Consider the following 20,882-nt stretch of genomic DNA (forward strand, 5'->3'; position numbering starts at 1 on the left):
CTGAGTTACTGGTAATTTTGTGAATCCCAGCCACATAAATCGGGTGCTCTTTGTAGAGCAGACCTCCACCGCTGCACGTCTTCCATGTCGGCGTTAGGATCATGTTCATGTTTAGAAAAAGCTTCCTCAAAACTTCCCTCGATTTTACGAACATGAGATGGGTCTACTTCGTAGAAAATGGGAATCACAATCTGCTTCTTCTGATCCATGCATTGCAGGATTTGGACGAGTTCTTTCAAGCACCATGTGGAAGAACCGTAGTTTTGAGAAAAAACTACAATTGAAAGCCTCGAGTCGCTTATAGCTGTCAGTAGCTGTGAAAGGCAGTTGCCTTTTCTGAGCTCTTCAGCGTCAATGAAAGTGTTGATTGAGTTCTGAACTAGAGCTTTGTAGAGATGGCCGATGAAGGTCCTGCGAGTGTCTTCGCCTCGAAAATTCAAGAAGACATCATATTTCCAATCAGGAACAGATGAAGAAGAAGAAGCCATCAACAAACACAAGATCGACAGCCTAATGTGAGTCTCGTGTAGCCCCTTAACAAACTCAAGACTGCAGGTTAACGACCCCCTTCATTGGTTCTCACTAGAAAAATGGGATGCATCTTCAAGGAGGGAGCTTTGAAGTTGCCGGGAAAGAAATGATCGTGTGGCTAAAGTCCAATAACAAATACAAATGAAAGAAAGTAACATTCCTATTTTATTAAGCTTTTTTATTCAAAATAATCTCTAAGATTGGCATAACTCTTCATTTTGGTTTCTGAGATTTAAAATCGACAAAAGTGGTCCTTGAGATTGTCCACCGTCAATCATTTTGATCATTCTGTGAAAAAACTCAATTAAAATTAAGGGTATTTTTGTCAAATGAACCCCTCCCTTAACTGATGATTTCTTCAATTTGACGGAGATTTTTCACGAGTATTTATCAAATATAGCCAAATATTAGCCCCTAATTTCAAAAATGTTAGTTTTTATAAAAAATTTCAAATATATCCAAAATATCACTTAAATAGACACAAATACCCTTAAGCTTTAAACCTAATAAATTAAAAAAACCAAAACCCTATTAGATGAAGAGTTCTCACAACAAAACCTTAAAATTGGAGGAGACCTAGTGAAAGCATCAACTGTTGGTGAAGAATTGTGCACTCCAAAACGAAGATGAGTGTAGATGGTTAAGTTTTTGCACTTTTCCTCGTCTACGTTTTCTCTTTGCTTTTGTAGTTTCTTCCTTCGATTGAATATTTATGGAAGAATGAACTGTCAATTTTTGTAACATTATTTATTTCAATTTTCCTTTGGATTATATGTGCTTCATATTTAATTTTCCACTTTTGCAATATTAAGGGTGTTGTCTGTGTCCGGATTCTGTTTTGAAGGTTATCATTGATTGTGGTAGTGAATCAAGAGATTTGTTGTGTTCTTAGAAAGTACAAAAAATATATTTTAAGGTTTATGGAATATAAATTCTTATGGTGCACATTAGAAAAATTAGTGAAAGCACCACTTGATTATCGCACAAGAATCTTTTTATCAACAACTAGTTATTTGTATAAATTAAGGGTGTTTGTGTCTATTTAAGTGATATTTTGGATATATTTGAAAGTTTTTATAAAAATTGACATTTTTGAAATTAGAGGCTAATATTTGGCTATATTTGATAAATACTCATTTTTCACAAATCATGATGCATATTATTGGTAGCCCAAAGCTCATTTATGTGTGTAGCTTCTGCTTATGTCATGATCTTTCTACTTTTACCAATTTTCGTTTCAGTTGATTTTTTTTTTTTTTACTATTTGTTTTACTTTGTACATGGGGTGGCTTTTAGGTTCCCCTGCCATCTTACTTGCGTTGTTATTTCCTCAACAAGGTTTGCTTTATGTCCCCATTATTTGTAAATCTCCTCTTTTAATTTTAATATGATAATGGGATGATTGGCGAGCACTATTACCCCATGCTTTTCACACATGCACACAAAAAACTTTTAGAGAGTTTCTCGTCACAACTAACCATTTATCAAAATACTCAAAAAGTTTAGAGAGTTTCTAGGCACAGCTAACATTTATAAAAATTTCATCCTCAAAATTTGTAATAATTTGCCATATAGTCAAAATGCTCGAAGTAAAGAAAAGAAATATAAAGAATGTATTAAGTTAAAGCAGTTACATATAGAAAATGTCATTTCATGGTGCGATGGGATTGCAATGATTTCTCTATCATGCCTCTAAACCCACCTCCAAATACTGAAGTGAAATGTAAAATGACCAAAATGCCCATCAAACCACTTTTCTCAAGGCTGTAAAATAAATAAATAAAAATCAAATACACCTAGAAATTCAAAATACTAAAAACAAATAATAAATTTGGAATGGCATATCACAAGTATAGACGGACGACTTTTAAATCAGATCAATCTTTTAGAGAAGACTTGATTAAAAAAACAATTTATTTAAACCCAATAATTTTATCTTCACCCATTAGTTTTTGTATAAACTTTATATTCCAGTTATACCTTAAAACAGATGTGGGTGTAGAGATAAATTATTCAATTATATAAACTGATAAATGGGTTGGTTTGGCGTCATGGGAGCCACCATTTGTGACTAGTTACATGTCTGATGTCCCATTTTTTGTCTCCGTTGTGTCTTCTTTTTACTAATATTTTGTCACATGTCCTATGATTTAACTAAGAGATAGCTTTGTTAACTCTTTTATTGGACATCCAAAATAAATAAAACAACGCCAAATACAATGGAATACGCGTATGCGAGCGTATAGTTAAACATGGCATATCTTCTTCTCAAACTATCATTCTCAAACCCCAGGAAAACCCAACTATCTGAATCTCTACCCTCATAATCTGCAATAAAAGCACCACTGATCTCGTATCTTTTTTCTTATGCTTTCTCACAGCCCATTTTTATCTTCACTTTTTTTTCCACCCATGTACAATGATTGATAAAAAAAACTTTGTTCTGCTACCTGCCCCCAAACACCAATCCACTACTTGTTCTTATGGTTTTAAATCACAATAAATAAGCAAAACAACACGGTTTATGTCTCTCAATGTGAACTCCAAATTCCAGATTCAGAAGCAACCCCTCCTTTTACAGTTTCAAGTTTCAGTCGCCGCCCCTTGCTCTTACTAAGGGTAGGCGGCAGTCCGCTACTCCTTTTCTTCCTCCTTCCCTCCTCACTTTTTTGCCCTTTCCTTCCTTTTCTCCTCTCTCATCTCCTTTGTCCCTTCCCCCTCCTGCATCCACCTCCTCTTCCTTTTTCCTTCTCGGTTCTCCCTGGGATTTTTATCTCAGTTTTCCTGAGTCAGATTTGAACCATCTCCTGAGTTTGTCTCAGATTTGAACTTCATGGCCCTTATCCGACGTTTTTTGCCTACTGCTTTCTGTCTTTTATTTTTCCTTCCTCCCTCATCCCTAGTTATGATACTTCATCCCATCCCACTATGTGCTCGGGTCAGCAGGCTCTGTTCAGAAATTGGATATCAAATCCGCTTCCCTCCTTCACTTCCCATCTCCCAACCGGCATGCTAAATTCCCATCGAGACCAAGTGTGGAGTATTTTACAAACCCTTTAGCCTCACTCTCTACCCATATGATACTTTCTTTGTATATATTTGTGGGGGTTCATGAAGGGAACTCGGATCTGATGGCTATTTTCTCAGTTCTGAGCTTGGCTTCCTCCGAGGATGTGGCGGTGGTGGCAGTTTGGTCTTTGCTTTTGCAACATTCAAGCCTAAATTTGTGTGAACTTCCCATTGTATCTTGGATTGTCGCTCTCATTTTGCTTGGACTTTACTTTATCTGGAGTTATTTACCTGGTTCTTTTTGGGTCTTGTACTAGTTTTTAATGTGATAAAAGATATCTTACTTGACCAAAAAAATAATCACAATAAATTACTTTCCATTGGAACAACCTAATTAGACTCGTAGAACCCACATGTGCACCACATACGGACAATAAAATGTATATGATAGAATTATATCAAAGGGAGACAATGGTTGGTTTTGACCTTCAAGACGAGAATTTTTGCTCATCACCATAAATCTGGTGTATGCTCACCATACACCGTATTATCTGACATGTGTCCTTTCAACTAACTTTAGTTAACTTTAATATTAAATTATTCATTTTCTAAAAATAAAAATAAAAAAAACTAAGGGTAAGTGAAAGGAGAAATGCACCACCATCAAAACCAAAATGAAGGGGGGTGCCCATTTGTGACCAAAACTCTGTTTTTCGGGTGGAAAGGAGAATTTTCTTCATTCGTAATACAGGAGCAAACTACATGTTAGGAATAATACAATCAGCCCCGCAAAGGGAGGGTTTTGGCATACAAATATTGAAACACGGTACAACAGACAAAACTCATTAGAGCCGACAACAAATTAGAAATAGGATCTTCTTCACATTAAACACCATTGTTGCAGCAACACCCAACAAGGGACAAAACTTGCATCGTCTCAACAAAGATGCACCTCAAAAGGGATATGGCAATTCCGCTCAATTTTTCCCCCACCGCCCCATTGGAGGGCCAAAGTACTTGCTCGTCATCAAAGGCGCCATGAAATTTGCAGATTCACCAGTGAAATATCGACCACTTCTCTCTATATATCGATCCAAACTCAAAACTTTATTTCTCCACCAGCTAAAGGAAAGATCCACACACCAGATCTGAAATAGATCTTCAGCCTTCGCCCAAAGCAAAAAAGAACGCTTGCATTGGATGTCTTGGAAGAAAGATCCAGCCATAAAACTGGAGAACAGCCCCGAACAAGCCAGGGGATGATCAAAACCTTGCAAAAACGCAAGGACAAACAATTCTCCACATGGATCAAAGGGGCAAGGCCGAGTTTATTTTTCCAAATTGATTCTAGAGGAAACATGGAGAAAACCCCCTGGAATCAGAATAGGAAGGTGGCTGTTTGGTGTTCTACGGTGGTTGGTTTTGATCCTAAATAGTTTAGAGTTTTCTTTCTAACGTCCCTCCTAAAAACTGAGAGTTAAGTGGATAAAACTCCAAACTAGCGGGTTGGTCTTAGAAGAGTCTACACACAGACACATAGTCATGGAATACTTACAAATTCACTGCGACACTGAATGTCGATCTGTAAATGCTTACATGGCAAAAAAACATGAACGGATTCGGATTCATCATATTGGAGAGATAATTATGGGAGTTAAAAAAATATTGGGAGACAACTTCTACATTCTAGGGGTTGCAAACAAACTTCAGTTACAGGGTTTTTTGTGCCAAGCAGCCTACCCTGAATTATTGGTTTAACTTAATGTAAATGTTGGAGCAGAATTTTAGACAATATCTACAATTTTAGATGAAAGAATTGCTTTCAACCAAATTTCTCACATCTGCGACATGGAAAAGCAAATCCATTTCTGCCATCTATAATCCTAGTTCAGATGTTATTGGGCAATACTATTTTCATTGACATCATCAAGATTCAAACTAAGAAATTACATCAATATGAAGAGACATTTGATCTTGCAATAACAAAAATCACGCGTCCGCATAAACAAAAAGGGTCAGAACTAAACCTGCAAGAAAGCATGAGGTAAACCTCAGACATTCTTTAACTTCTTCATCTTTGATGGAGGCCATCTGCCTTTCTTTCTCAGTTTTCGCTTGCGAACAAGTCGGTTCCTGCGAAGCCTTATTTTCTTCGCCAGTTGCATCTTCTTCTTCTGCTCTAGCCTTTCTTGCAGCTTTGACTCCAAAGGAAGCTTGTCGACAGGTACCACGGCCTCTTCCTTGCTATCTGGAAGGGGCTCACTGCCCTCATTTGCAGCAGCAGTTCCATCAATGTCAGAGGAGGCCTTAACAACTACTGAAGCTGACCTTTTCACAACGGGCATATGAAGTCGAACTCCGCTGAAATATTTCGGATGCAGATTATTGGGTTTCATGTGCATCCATGAAACTGAAAACCAAAAAACAAAATTATCATACAAATATGAGCCCAAAAATATACAAAAAAAAAGCTGATATACACACCAAAGTAACTATTGGAAGTTATTGGAAGTTGCTTTCTTCCTTAATTCAAGGGTGTCAACTCAAGGGTAGGGTGTCAACTCAAGGGTGCTTTCCATAATACAAGGGTGCTTTCTTCCTTAATTCAAGGGTGTCAACTCCCTTAATTCAAGGGGCTATTTTATTATTTTTTCCTAAGCCACCGGTTGTGGCGTAAAGCAAGAGGAGTGTGAAAATCTCTTATATATTTGTTGTTCAATTGTAAAAGAATAGGGGTGTGAAATACAATTCAATCCTTGAAATTCAATATGGTATCAGAGCAGGAAAATTAACCTGCGTCTGCTACACTGCTATCCGAGCGTGTTCAACCCTCAAAATGTCTGAAGAAAATCCGCTGATATCCGAAGTTGAAAGCTCACAGGTGCCTTCCTCCTTGAACATGCATGAGGTGGACGTCAACCCAAATCAAAGATTAAGCTCAGTCGTGTTGAATGAGTTTAATTACTTGCCATGGTCGAGAGCTGTGTCTTTGGCGCTAGGTGGAAGGTCCAAGCTGGGGTTCATAAATGGAAGCATCAAAATACCTGATGCTTCCTCACCAAACTATGAATCATGGCTTAGCAAGGATCAGCTGGTTATGTCATGGCTTTTGAATTCCATGGATCGTAAATTAGCTGAAATATTCAGCTATTCAGAATCCTCGTACCAGCTATGGGAAGCGGTCAAAGAAATGTATGGCAGCCAAAACAATGCTGCACGGGTCTTCCAATTAAAGAAGGACATCTCCGATCTGCAGCAAGATGGAAAACCGTTTGTGCAACTCCTAGGAAGCATGAAAAGCATGTGGAATGAGTTGGAAATCTATCGCCCTCATACAACCGACGTAGCACTGCTACGAAAGAGAGCAGAAGAAGACAAGATATTTCAACTCTTGTCCAGTCTTGATTCAACCTATGAAGACCTTCGATGTCACATACTCATGAACATTGAGCTTCCTTCTTTCACCAGTGTGTGTGCGACGATTCAACGGGAAGAAGTAAGAAGGAAAGTCATGAACATAGGTACAACGACCAGTGTACCTGAGGCTAGGGCATATATAACCAACGAAAAAAGGTACAAAGGAAAACATCCGAACTTGAAGTGTCAACACTGCAATAATATAGGTCACGTCAAAGACACATGCTGGATTTTACACCCAGAGTTAAAGCCTGAGTTCATGAAGGACAACAAGGGTGTGCAAAGGATGAACCGTGCTCCACATCGAGCGAATCATGCGTCTACCTCCACCTCCAATGGGCCAGATCCACTCAAGAACTTCACAGCGAATCCAGCTGAACTCATGAACGAGTTTATGTCATATCTTCAAAGCAAGAAAGGAGTTGCTGGAAGTGATCGTGCTGATAGCATAGAAGAAGGGAACTCGACGGCATTGCTCGGCAAGTTTGCAGGGTTCTTGGTAGACACGAAATCCGTACCCCAAGAAGACATGCAAGGTATCATGAAAGCCTTTAAAACTGCTCTTAAAATAAATATGTTGCATGATTTTTGGGTTGTAGATTCGGGTGCCACAGATCATATGACCAACCATGTGTCTAAGTCTCAAAAATTTGAAAAATTTGCAAACCCTTCTCAAGTTTCAATTGCAAATGGTGAGAATGTAAAGGTCTTAGGGAAGGAAAAAATAAAATTAATGTCAGACAAAATTGAATCAATGGCTTTATATGTTCCTTCCTTCCCATTTCAACTTCTATCTGTGGGAAAGATCACAAATACCTTGAATTGCTTAGCCATTTTTTCTCCTCACAATGTTATTTTTCAGGATTGTGCCACCAAGAAAACGATTGGTGAAGGGTTTTATTTAGATGGTCTCTATTACATATCAAAGAGCAATCCGAGAGGGTTTCAAGCCAAGCTCAACCACATTCAAGATAATCAATTGTGGCATCAACGTTTAGCTCATCCTTCTTCACCCATTTTGTCAACTCTATTTCCAAACTTAGGAAAGGATGATATTTCATGTGAAACATGCCACTTGTCTAAATCCACTCGACTACCTTTTAACTCTTCCTTGTCTAGAACTAGTAAGTGTTTTGAACTAGTTCATTCAGATGTATGGGGACCAACTAGTGAATCATTTGATGGCTATAAGTATTTTGTGATTTTTGTGGATGACTTCTCTCGAGTCACATGGTTATATCTCTTAAAGTCTAAGAATGAAGTTATGGAAGTTTTTAAGGATTTTCATAACCTTGTTAAAAATCATTTCTCCTCTCAAATTCAAACCTTAAGGTCTGACAATGGCACCGAATATATGTCCCATATCATGAAACAATATTTGAGCACTCATGGCATCATGCATCAAACAAGTTGTGTTGGAACACCTCAACAAAATGGTGTATCCGAACGCAAAAACCGTGATCTACTTGAAAAAACAAGAGCACTAATGCTACAAATGAATGTACCAAAGAGATTTTGGTCTCAAGGTGTTATGGTAGCTGCATATATCATCAATAGATTACCCAGCCGAGTCTTGGAATTCAAGTCTCCACTCGAGGTCATGAAAGGAAGGAAAATTGACCTCTCACATCTTAGAGTGTTTGGCTGCATCTGTTTTGTGCATATTCAATCTCTTCACCGAGATAAATTAGATCCTAGAGCTGCTAAATGTATTTTTCTTGGTTATTCCTCTACACAAAAGGGATATAAGTGTTATAATCCCCAATTAAGGAGATTGATTGTATCCAAAGATGTGCGATTTCATGAAACTAACCCTTTTTTCAGCAAGTCAAATGAAATCACAGCCCAAGGGGATGGCATCTTGGATGTGTTCCCACTACCAAGAATTGAACTGGATGAACCACATCAACACGAGCTCAGTTATGTCAACGTTGATGATTCTCCCAATGAAGATAACAATGAAGGGTCTCACTCTGAGGATACACTGCATGACAATTGTGACAATGAAGATGATGCGAACGAGTGTGAAACAACGCTTCCAGCTCCTCGACGCAATCCAATGCGAGTTAGAAAAACTCCCACAAGACTTCAGGATTTTGTTATGTACAAACCCACACATCCAATCTCCAATTGTGTGTCATACAAGAGAGTGACACCGAATCATGCTGCATTCCTAAGCACTATATCCAGTTACCAGGAGCCTCAGAATTTCCACGAGGCCAACAGCCAAGAGGTGTGGAAAGAGGCAATGCAAGAAGAACTTAAAGCTCTAGATCAACACAATACCTGGAGCATCACCAAACTTCCAACAGGCAAGAAAGCAGTAGGTTGCAAATGGATTTATAAACTCAAATTCAAGTCAGATGGTTCAATTGAGAGACATAAAGCAAGACTGGTGGCTCGGGGATTCACTCAAACATTTGAGGTGGATTACAAAGAAACGTTTGCACCTGTGGCCAAAATGAACACAGTAAGAGTGTTATTGTCTGTAGCTGTAAACAAAGGATGGTCCATGTACCAAATGGACGTGAAGAACGCATTCTTGCACGGTGATCTCAAAGAAGAAGTCTATATGAAATTGCCACCAGGGCATCCACAAAGCAATGAACCGAATGTGGTGTGCAGATTGCACAAAGCCATTTATGGCCTAAAGCAGTCCCCACGAGCTTGGTATGCCAAACTAAGCTCAGTTCTCACTAGTGTTGGTTTCAAAAGCAGCAACGCCGATTCCTCACTATTTGTTCGCACAGGAGCTGTGGGCACATTAGTTGTGCTTATTTATGTTGATGATCTGATAATTACGGGTGATAATACTGACGAGATCTCCACTCTCAAACAGTCTCTCAGACAAAGATTTGCAATTAAAGACCTTGGGATATTGAAGTACTTTCTTGGTATAGAAGTGGCAACCTCACACAAGGGACTGTTTCTTAACCAAAGAAAGTATGTCTTGGATTTGCTCAATGATGCTAACATGAGCGATGCTAAACCAGCCACCACTCCTCTTGACAGTAAGCAAAAACCTAGCTTGAAAGGCACGCCACTCACGGATATCACCCATTATCAGCGATTGGTTGGAAAATTGATCTACCTCACAATCACTAGACCCGACATCACCTATTCTGTAAGTCTTGTGAACCAATTCATGCACTCCCCGACTCTTGAACATTTGACTCTGGTTAAACGGATCTTACGCTACTTAAAAGGTTCAGTGGGTCGTGGTATCATCATGCGGAAGAATGACAACACTCAAGTCGTAGGGTATTGTGATGCTGATTGGGCAGGCAACGCAATCGATCGTAAGTCCACCTCCGGCTATTGTACATTTGTCGGTGGAAACTTGGTCACCTGGAAAAGTAAAAAGCAAACTGTTATCGCCAGATCCAGTGCCGAAGCTGAGTACCGTGCAATGGCTTCCACTGCGTGTGAGTTGATCTGGCTCAAGGGTCTTCTGTGTGATTTAGGATTTCCTGCAACTCTTCCTATGTCCTTATTCTGTGACAATCAGGCAGCCATGCATATAGCATCTAATCCCGTGTTTCACGAGAGAACGAAACACATTGAGGTTGACTGTCATTTCGTTCGGGCACAGGTGCAGTCGCAGGTAATTCAGACACGGTATACACGAAGCTTCGACCAGTTAGCCGACATTTTCACCAAGCCCTTGGCTTCTCATCGGTTTCAATGGCTTCTGTTCAAGCTTGGATCCATAAACCTTCTGGATCCAGCTTGAGGGGGAGTATTGGAAGTTATTGGAAGTTGCTTTCTTCCTTAATTCAAGGGTGTCAACTCAAGGGTAGGGTGTCAACTCAAGGGTGCTTTCCATAATACAAGGGTGCTTTCTTCCTTAATTCAAGGGTGTCAACTCCCTTAATTCAAGGGGCTATTTTATTATTTTTTCCTAAGCCACCGGTTGTGGCGTAAAGCAAGAGGAGTGTGAAAATCTCTTATATATTTGTTGTTCAATTGTAAAAGAATAGGGGTGTGAAATACAATTCAATCCTTGAAATTCAATAGTAACTATAAAAACGCTCCTCGAATATGAAAAAATTAAACATATTTATGTATTGACACTAGAAAAAACGAAAATGCAGATGAAAATTGGATTATTGGAGGCTGAATGCATAGCTAAGGATGGGTGCACGCCAAGTGTTTGACAATAAACCTGAACGAGCAGAAACCAACCAAGAACAACCAATTGAGCTGTGTGATTTGGAGAATTTAGGCGAGCATTTGAAGTAAATTAAATAATACACAACTGAAAAATGCAAAAGCTGATATACTAAGTACATGGGGGAGAGAGAGAGAGAGAGCGCTTACTAGTTGCAGAGAAAGATGAAGGTGATGAAGTTGGAGACTGCGAAGAAGAAGAAGAAGAAGAAGGGTAAGAAGCGGTGGTGAGAGGCAGAGGATTGGAGTAGAGAAGAAGACCCATCTTCGTGCTCTCTCCCTCAAGATTGAATTTTGGTTGGTTATGTTCAAACTTTTGCACTTTTGGATAAGCCGATGAACATTATAATCAAGACCGTTCGTTTTCGGTAAACCCATCTGACCCGTTGATTCTTGGAAATCTTAAAAGCTTCTACAGGGTTCAAAGCTTTTTTTTTTTTTTTTTTTTTTTCAACTTCATTTTAATCCTTAAAAAAGCATGAGTTTTAAGTTATAATTTTGTATAAGATTAAAATTCAATTTTTGTCTTGATACATTTAATCACTTCATTTATTAATTATATTTTGATGTTTTATTTCTCTTTTTCTTTCCATTTTTAATGTCTTAATTAAATTTATATTTTATTCATCAGAATGTATTTTGATGTTTACCTTTAGGTAAACTAATTTTTTTCTTTATATTAATATATTCCAATACAATTTGTATGTTCTTTTTTTAGGTACATTAATTCATTTGATATGTTTTGGTATATCCATCAATACAAATATATAAGTACATTAATTGAATATAATACATTTTGGTACACATATGACATTTAGGTTTAATTCAATATAATACATTTCGGTATTGACATTTAGGTACATTAATTCAACATATTACATTTCGATACATATATTTAGTTTCATTATAATATAGTTTGGTACAAATATTTAGGTACAAATGCGGTACAATGAAATCAATTATATATATTTCGGTACAGTCATTTTTGTACACTTGTGTATTTACATATTTATGTGTCACTAATTTCTTTTAAAATTTTCTTATTTTGTTCATTTATAATTGAAGAACTAATATGTGCATATTGATAAAATTAAAGGAGTTTTAACGAAAAGCCTACTATATTGTTCACTTTAATGAAAAATCACATTTTTACACTAAAAAGTCAAACCTGATATTATTCATTTTACCCTTTATTTTGTCTTTATTGGTAAAACTCAAAGTTTTCAAGCCCTTTTCATTATTTTTTCATAAAATTAAAGCAAGTGACCCTCTACCACAGTGGTGGAGAAAAGTGTTGCCCTTGCAATACGGCATGACTTTGAAACTCTGTCGACTTTCTAATCTAACATCTAATCTAACAAATTTATTGTTTGACAAAAAACAAAAATTTTAATTTTAATGTGAAGACATTAAATAACAAGGATAGAAAATAAATTTTAATAAAAGTACATGTTAAGACATTAAAATGAATATGTAATCTAGCATTAGTTTTTTTTAAATTTTAGTCTTTTTTAAAGACTAATGTTTTTTGAGCTGTTCTATTACGAAAAATATTCTACACTAATTAAATAGGAAAGGATATAAATAATTGATTAAAAATAAAAGCCTTAACTACTAAGATAATCCGTCACTTGTTTTTAATTTTTTTTTTTTTTTTTTTTTTTTGAGCGCTACTAGACCCCCTAATTACTTTTCTATCCCCGCCTCATAGGCGTGGCATCCATGATGAATATTAACACTAGTTTGGTCGGTGAGAAAAAGTAGGTGGCCATGTCAACAACACTCTATTATTTTTATGAATCAGGATCCTCGCCGGATCCATTCCCTAGGGATCCTAGGGATTACGTAATTGTGTTCATTTATCGTATATTGTGCTGCTAGTTTTTGTTAGGTATTATTTATATTTGAATTTTAAATTTTAAATGATTTATGACCGCACAATATACGATGAACGGATACGATTGCGTGATCCCTAGGTTCCCTAGGGAATGGATCCGGCGAGGATCCTGGTTCTATTTTTATGATTAATTTCACATTTTTTGGCTCAACTTCTCGGTCTTTTCCACTTTAGTACTTCAACTTTATTTCGTTCCAAGTTGGCCTTTAAAGTTTTTAAAGTTTTTGCTAATGTGACTTTTGTTACAAATGTTGATGGAATAGCTCGTGACTACTACTCTTTATAATACATTGACATGTCCTAGAATGCCCTTCATTAGAATGTGACCATTTTTGTCTAAGAGTAGGCCTTCATGATGAAAAACAGACGAACCAACCAAACCCATACGGTCAACTTGGTTTCGAGTTAACCACGAACTGATAGCCCAATGATAAATAGTAAATTACGAGGCTTTCTTAAAACTAAAAACTAGAGGTCTCGGGGTCAAAATCCGTTGCTGGTGTGGAAGCCAGACTTGTGGCCAAGGGGAGGCTGAAATGCCTCTGTGAGTCTTCCCAGCCCCCGAAACGGATGGATAACCGTGGCTTACTACCAATTGTCCCTCTTAAAAATAAAAGATAAAAATAAAAAAATAAAAACTTGGTTTCGAGTTAGTTACATGGGACTTATTTTTAACTATGATACTTGTACTCTTTATCAAATCTCATTTTCCTCTCTATCTTTTATATTGTCGCAATTTACTCCCCACATTCTATATTCTCACTTTACCCCCCTCTTTCCCCAACTCTATACTGTCTTACTTTACCTAACTAAACTTTTTTTCCATGCCACACTTTACTCCTTACATTCTATATTGTTTCACTTTTGATTTTTTAGTATGTCCATAACAAAAAGGTGATGCATAATTTAAAAAATACGTCTCTCCACTTATATAATGACACGTAGTGTACCATCCATTCCTAATACAATGAAAAATTTCTCCAGTTTAACACCTGCACTCATTCTCAATATATCCTTTTCCAATATTCCGTCAAATAAGTTACGGTTGCCGTTCATTGTGTTGACGTGACAGAGAACAGGGAAGGCTACACAGCAAACTATACATATAATACAGGGAATCAAGTCATGCTTCTTTATCTACCCCAAATCAAAACTAAAAATAGTTACTAAACAAGTTTTCAGTTTTCAAAAAAGCAAAAACAAAACCTAGAAGACTGAAAACGAAATGGAATAACTTGAGAATTAATTTACTGCAACCGAATGTAGTACTTATTGCATCATATTGTGTAAACTAGCATATCAGATTGTATACTTAGTAGCATTATTATTCTGCAATTGGCCTACACATCAATCAAACTTTAGTCACCATGTACCTTGCCCTGGTCCTGGTAACTTATATGTACAAGGATGCCTTATCGTCACCAGCAAACTTGGAATTAACCACCGGATTCTGCAACACAGCATTCAAGATAGATGTGTAAACAATATGGAATCAGATCCCCCGATCCCGACCCTAAGAAAGTATCAAAATGTGTCTCGCGATCTTGACCCAAAAAAATAGATGCAGACCTGGTTAGGAAGCTAAAATAACCATCTTTCTTGTTCTTTAATTTCCAAACCGTCCAGCCATGTCTGATGCATGTGCAGCCAAGTGAAAGCATCTGGCACCTCAGCCTGGTAAAGCCATAACAAATCATGAGTAATATAACTACCAGATTAAAATCTCTCCAAGTTATTACATTCTACGCCGACGAGGGACATGAACTTAAAAGGTTATACCTTCGAACTCATCAGGACTGTAGTCAGACAGCATTGCCGCTCGTTGTCTACAACAATTAATCCATCAATCTTTCACCAATACCAATCCGTTACTATCAGAAAACTAAATCATCAAGTTCTGCACGATAATTAGCACTCACAAAATATTGTATGCCTAATGACTTTTCTGGAGTGCTAATAGCAGCTCCCTAAATTGTCCACTTACATTTTACATGCCCTCTCAACTTTCACGTTTCTATTTCAAGAGTCGTCCTTTACTCAGATATTTAACTACTGACTAGCTACCCGTTTTGATACAAATGTAACTATTTCATTACATATTCTACTAGATTAACTAATCGAATGTATTCTTCCAATTCTTTTTCTATCTCGTATAAATGCTAGAAAGGTAGACTCATCTCACCACACAATTCCCACTTATTAAACTTCACGAGCCATGCATTTGAGCCAATTTGAACCAACGATAATCGATCCACCCATGTCCAAAATTGTTTTCCCTGCTTATCTCCATGCAACCCTGCCAACGAATCTATGCACTGGTGGATAGGTAGCTCAACTCCGGAGGGATGGACAAAGATACCCAATGAATGCTAAAGAAACGGAAAGAAAACAAAAAATAGAAAAAAACCAGAATTAAAGCCGCATCAGTTAGTCCAACCTTCAATGCACATAACCAAGACATACTTAATTTACAAGACTATAAATTTAACTTGAAGCATGGTGTTGCAAAATAAAAAATGGCGTCGGGGAAAGAAAGAAAGGAAAAAACAGACAAGTCATACTTACAAAGACTGGTTTTAAAAAGAAAGGAAAAAACAGACAAGTCATACTTACAAAGACTGGTTTTAAAAAGAAAGAAAAAAACAGACAAGTCATACTTACAAAGACTGGTTTTAAGTTTTGGATATACTCATCAGATTTCTCTACTTCAGCACGGCGCCATCTCTCATAGAACAAAAAGAATTTGACTACCTCATGAGCAGGACTGGACATTTCCACTTTGCACTTTCGGAAGTCTTTGAAATCTCTTGGCGATACATTTGGACCTAGATGAAAATGTCCAAGCGCTTGTATTATACCAGCTGCACATCTCTCAGTTGCATGAAGCATATTAGGATTGTCGCTCACATTTTCTGCATACCACTGCAACAATTCTTCTTGTGCATTACTCACCTGCATATTCAATCTAACAATTTTTATCCTTATTAATAACCAAACAATATGATTATGCAAAGACAGAAAGCAAATAATGAACTAAACGTTTAAGACTTACAGACCATCACCCCATACACTTGAGGGAGACTGAAGAGTTCAGCATCGTTTCCAGAGTCACCACAAACAAGAGTGTTGTGTGGAAGTTTCTCCTCAAACTTGAATTTCTTTAACAGATATGCAAGAGCTTGTCCTTTACCAGCACCTTTTGGTAGAACGTCCAAAGCAATCCCACTGCTATAAATGATCTTCACGTCTAACTGGCCAAATGCGTATAAAGATCAGAGACAAATCACAGGCTTTAAGGAAAGATGCATTCAAATAGTTAAAGCAATATGATTTCAGAGAATACATATATATGGTGGTACCAGTTTTGTTTTCAAATGAAGTTGTGAATGCTCTGGAGTGTAGCAAAAAGGTTTAGAGAACGAAAACAATCGAGGAAATCTTACCCCGCGTTTCTCCAACCGTTGTGATAAAACATTCATTATTTCGAATGCCATAACCTTGTCAACATAAAAGCTAACCTTGTGAGGTCGTTGCTCTCCCTCTGCCTGAAATAATCTCATATCATATTTTTCAAATTTTCAAATGCACAAGTGTCGTTTACCTTAACCGGTAAAAACGTAATAATTAAACTAGAGCTCACACCATCTACAATGTGAGATTTTTTTTTTTTTTTTCCCTCTAAATTATTCTACTTTACGAAGAAGAGCGAAATTCAAACTCTTGGGCTAAGATACATTTTTTTGTATGCTCACACTAGCATATGGACTTAGTCGAGTTGGTTAGACAAGTGCACTTCCCTCGTGACACCCAAGTAGTTTAGATTAAATTAGAATATCTTCGGAATTATAAATAATTCCAACATTGGGGAAGGAAAAATAAAAAAGAAAGGTACCTGAGGAGTAAGTTGAGGAAACTGATTAGTTTCTTCAACAACTACGGCTCTATCCCATCTGTGGCTGAGAAACTGTTGCCAACCAAGATCAGGAATCATATCAGTACCACCGCCATACATAATCTCAGTGCCGACGGACATGATGGTGATGTCGGGGGTTAGCAAGGGTTTCTGATTCCTCAGAGGTTTGTACGTGATGGGTGATCTTCCGGTGGAAAATACCAGCAGAGAATCATGGCGGTAATATGATTCCCACAGCGCATTGAACTTGAGAAGGGAGAGATTATCAGGCGCATCATGATCAACCATGGTGTAGTCAAGATCTGAGACTAGCATCAGACGAGCAGGGCCATTCAGACGACAATTCATGTTCATCATCTGGGTTGCCGATTGGGTTCAGCACTTCCACTCCCACTTGGGCACGCGCGGCTCGCCCGCCTTATGTTGTGTTTTGACCACAGACTGAATTCATTGCTTTCTTCTTGGTTTGGTGACGTACATCCAAGTTCCCAACCACAAAAATGTCACTTTGAGTTGCGGATTTCTTATAGGAAATAGACAGAAATATGACATTTTCATGATTTCAAGATAGAAATAGAATTTTTTAAACATGCACATGTCATGCACAATAACCAGATAAACTAGTATTTTTTGTACACATTAAAATAACTTAATTACCCTTATATATATAAATGGATCATTTCCTTCTATTTTTTTATTTCTCTCTACTCTCTCTCCCTCCCTCTCTCTTCTCTCACTTTCTTCCTCACGCTCTCTCGTTCTCTCTCATGTTCTCATTGTGCACACTCGGCCCAACCAACACAGTCTAAAACGAAGCCACCACCAATTTCATCTTGTCCTCACGAGTCCAAAACACCTAACCCTGTCACGAATCTCATCCTCAATCGTTGAGATCGAAACTCAAGCAAACCACAAGTTTTTCGGCTATTTTCTAGCAACACGACAAACAATCGAGGCTTGAGACCACCGCCATTGGACTCGCATCAAGGGTGGGAACAAAGCCTAGTCATTAACTACTGGTGCACACATAGTGTTTACTGGGAACAAAGCCCTCTCTCTCTTCACGAACATCCTAGACAGAAGGGGTAACACCATCAAAACAAGAAATCCCATTTGTTGTTTGCTCTCTTCCTTCCAATATTTGCAGATTAGTGGGATTAAAGAAGTGAGTTTTTTCATATTTAGGGAAGGGGAGATTAAACCCAGAAGCTGTATGAAGTAATAGTGAAACAAAATTTAATCAATTTCTCCCTCTTCTATGTCACAGTATCCCTATCTTGTTTGAATGTTGTGATGGTGTTTACTAAAAATTGGCAAAAATTGGTGTTTTGTTGGATGAATTATTCAGCATATGTTCACTGTATGTACACGACATGCACATGATATGCTCATAGATCTGAGTCAACCCAAAAACTCAGAGTTCACAATTCTCTCATCTTATCAAAAACATGACGTCATCACATGTGATGTCACCACCATATACACCATTTGCACATCATATGTACAATACATGCACATCATATGCGCAGAATTGGAGATCGAGCAACAAGCTATTTTTCGCATTAATAAGAAACTTTAATGGCAACCTATTGGTATAGTGGATACAATTAAAACATAATTGTTACATATATAAGGATACAGTGGCAGTTTGAAAAGTTTTGTTATATATATCAATCACCACTTAACTGTGCAAGTGAAAAACATGATACTCGTTGTCGTTCTTTCATGGACATGCATGACCCTTAGCGTCCTCTAAGCTTTTTCTTAATTTTGTTTTTCGCCGAGGCCAACTAGGTTGTGGTCATACTCGCTAATCGGGACACAACATACGTGCATCATAACTAGTGAACATTCCCGCTTCTCATATTAAGATGTAGCCATGCACATCATATGCACACCACATGCACATTATGGAAAAAATTTCACAAATTTTTGCAATTGGACACTTGAACCAAAAATTGTTCCATCCTAGTTTCATAGCACATCAAAACTTGAAATTTATTCCACAACCCATAGGCAACATGAAATAGAAACCCTAATTTAACTTCTAAGTATTAATTCATCTTACAAACAACCTATGTATTCCATAAATCATTGATGAAGGAACTTGGAACTAAACACCCTACCTTACTATGTCTACCAAAACTTCAGTCTTCAGAAAAAATGGAACTTTCTGGTGAAAACAAAAAATATGGTACAAAATCTAACCCACTCTTCTCACCTCCTCGCATCCCTTTGTTCGAAATTAGAGGTATGAGGTAAACCCAAAACCCAGCTCACTATTCTCACCTCTCTTTGGACTTCCCTCTTTTCGAATTAGAGTTTGGAGATCCAAGCTCAACCCAGAAACCTAGAGCTCATAGAGCTCTCTCGACATCTCTCTCTTCTAAATGAGAAAAGTGATGCAATGGGCTAATGATTTTTAGTATTTATATATGTGTATTTTAGTAATTTTAGTTTTGTGCATGGTGTGCATGGTGTGCATGGCTTGTACATGGCCGGTTTGTCTTATTTCTGTCTCAAGATTAAGAAAATGTCATATTTATGTCTATTTCCCTTTCTTTTATGCAAATTTAAGATGTGAAGTGTATGGATCCAATACTAGTAAGTGCTACGAGTGTTTTAGTCATTATATTAGATTTTTACAGCTATTACATTTTTTATTTTTAATTTTAGCCATTTAATATTTAGTGTTACGTATTTATTTTTATTTTTTTTAAAGGTAAAAGTCAACTTTGCCTCTTATTTTACATTTTTGAGACATGTGAATTGTACTCCAGCACGAAAAAAAAAAGTGAATTTAGAATCTTATTTAATTTTTTATTTTTATCAGAAATGATCTCTAAAATTGACTCACCTCATCAAGATGGTTCCCGAAATTGAAAATTGATCATTGTTGTCCCTGAAAACGAGTGTCGCAAGTCAATGTTCTTCTTCCTTCACAATTCTATCAAAAATTATATTATGTGCTCATGGGCACATAACTAGGTCTCACTTGTTGGAAGTATGCCCACAAAGCCACTCATTTGATGTAATAGCTTTTGAAATACTTATTGTGTTAAACTATTATATGTTTAATGAAGGACAAAGCTTATTGTTAATCACTATTTATTGTATTATGTGTTTAAGCAATATGGGAATCCAAGAAATGTATTTAATCTAAGAGAGAAGTGATCTAAGTAAGTTAGATTAACGAGACCTTTCTCTTATGTTCATTCCTAAAACGTTCCTAACCATAGGATTACCAATTGGGCATTGACAATCTGCTAAGATTAGTATGTGTTATGTTAACTCACATGTGAGTATGACTAGTCTCAAGTCATTTAGTATTGGGCACTGAGACAAACACATAAGTGCTCAAAATAGTAATCGAGTACACTGAACTACGATAAAAAAAGAGTTCGAACATACATGTCATGTAAGAACTCGTAAGTTGCAATATGCAAAGTAGTCCTTTGACTTGAGGCATCATAGATGTCTAATGGTTAGGTCCTGGATCTTTGATCATGTCAAAGGTATTCCATCAAGAGTGTCCACGATATTGTTGGGGTCAAGCTATCTAGTCATATAGGCATATGAATGCACAACAAGGGATCTCTAACCTTCCATGGTGGAGGGAGAATACTCTGAGATATGATTTGGGAGTCTTTGGCCAAAGCATATGAATATGACTTAGGAAGTTTGTTCCAAATCATACTCAATTGAATCATATAGAGAAGTATCACATTAGATAGTAGACATGAAACAAACTATTACTCTAACAATGTGATTAAGAGTATTGTATTAGAGAATGACCATATTGCATTGTAATTGTAACTGGATAGGTTCTCCAACCACTTCTACTTAGCTTGGGTAGCCATGACATACTACTAGGTATCACTAATGGCTGAAGATTAGCAAACACTAATCTTCAGCAAAGGGAGAATTGAAATGTAGTTTCAATTC

General features: G+C 37.2%; 2 protein-coding genes and 1 pseudogene across 3 annotated transcripts; all 3 read right to left on the reverse strand.

The window, feature by feature from the left end:
* LOC137746452 (disease resistance protein RPV1-like) overlaps positions 1-566 on the reverse strand; it is a 37,215-nt pseudogene extending 36,649 nt beyond the window's left edge.
* A 4,869-nt stretch (positions 567-5,435) lies between these two features.
* LOC137748270 (large ribosomal subunit protein cL37-like) lies at positions 5,436-11,427 on the reverse strand. The gene is made up of 2 exons (XM_068488397.1): positions 11,278-11,427; positions 5,436-5,950 (listed from the first exon to the last, which is right to left on the reverse strand). Exons 1-2 carry the CDS (start codon positions 11,390-11,392, stop codon positions 5,592-5,594), a joined length of 474 nt encoding a protein of 157 aa, XP_068344498.1. The 5' UTR covers positions 11,393-11,427; the 3' UTR covers positions 5,436-5,591.
* A 2,683-nt stretch (positions 11,428-14,110) lies between these two features.
* Positions 14,111-17,450, reverse strand: LOC137748245 (sucrose-phosphatase 1-like). Of its 2 annotated transcripts, XM_068488364.1 has the most exons (8): positions 16,917-17,450; positions 16,468-16,569; positions 16,081-16,275; positions 15,686-15,976; positions 15,207-15,393; positions 14,804-14,850; positions 14,594-14,698; positions 14,111-14,474 (listed from the first exon to the last, which is right to left on the reverse strand). In XM_068488364.1, the coding sequence occupies exons 1-7, from the start codon at positions 17,292-17,294 to the stop codon at positions 14,606-14,608; spliced, it is 1,293 nt and encodes a 430-aa protein (XP_068344465.1). In that variant the 5' UTR covers positions 17,295-17,450; the 3' UTR covers positions 14,111-14,474; positions 14,594-14,605. The 2 variants fall into 2 exon arrangements, with proteins under 2 accessions (XP_068344465.1, XP_068344466.1); XM_068488365.1 differs by lacking the exon at positions 16,468-16,569.
* Positions 17,451-20,882: the final 3,432 nt, after the last annotated feature.

This window comes from Pyrus communis, chromosome 10 (genome assembly GCF_963583255.1).
Source record: "Pyrus communis chromosome 10, drPyrComm1.1, whole genome shotgun sequence".
NCBI classification, from domain to species: Eukaryota; Viridiplantae; Streptophyta; class Magnoliopsida; order Rosales; family Rosaceae; genus Pyrus; species Pyrus communis.

Bases quoted from the DNA above. Each gene is read 5' to 3' on its own strand.
- LOC137748245 (XM_068488364.1), bottom strand. From the start codon at position 17,294: ATGATGAACATGAATTGTCGTCTGAATGGCCCTGCTCGTCTGATGCTA. The intron at 15,977-16,080 runs GTCTGTAAGTCT...TTGAATATGCAG, and splicing joins CTCAAGTGTATGGGGTGATG to GTGAGTAATGCACAAGAAGA. The intron at 15,394-15,685 runs GTAAGTATGACT...CCGTTTCTTTAG, and splicing joins AAAACTTAAAACCAGTCTTT to CATTCATTGGGTATCTTTGT.
- LOC137748270 (XM_068488397.1), bottom strand. From the start codon at position 11,392: ATGGGTCTTCTTCTCTACTCCAATCCTCTGCCTCTCACCACCGCTTCT. The intron at 5,951-11,277 runs GTAAGCGCTCTC...TTTGGTTTTCAG, and splicing joins TTCATCTTTCTCTGCAACTA to TTTCATGGATGCACATGAAA.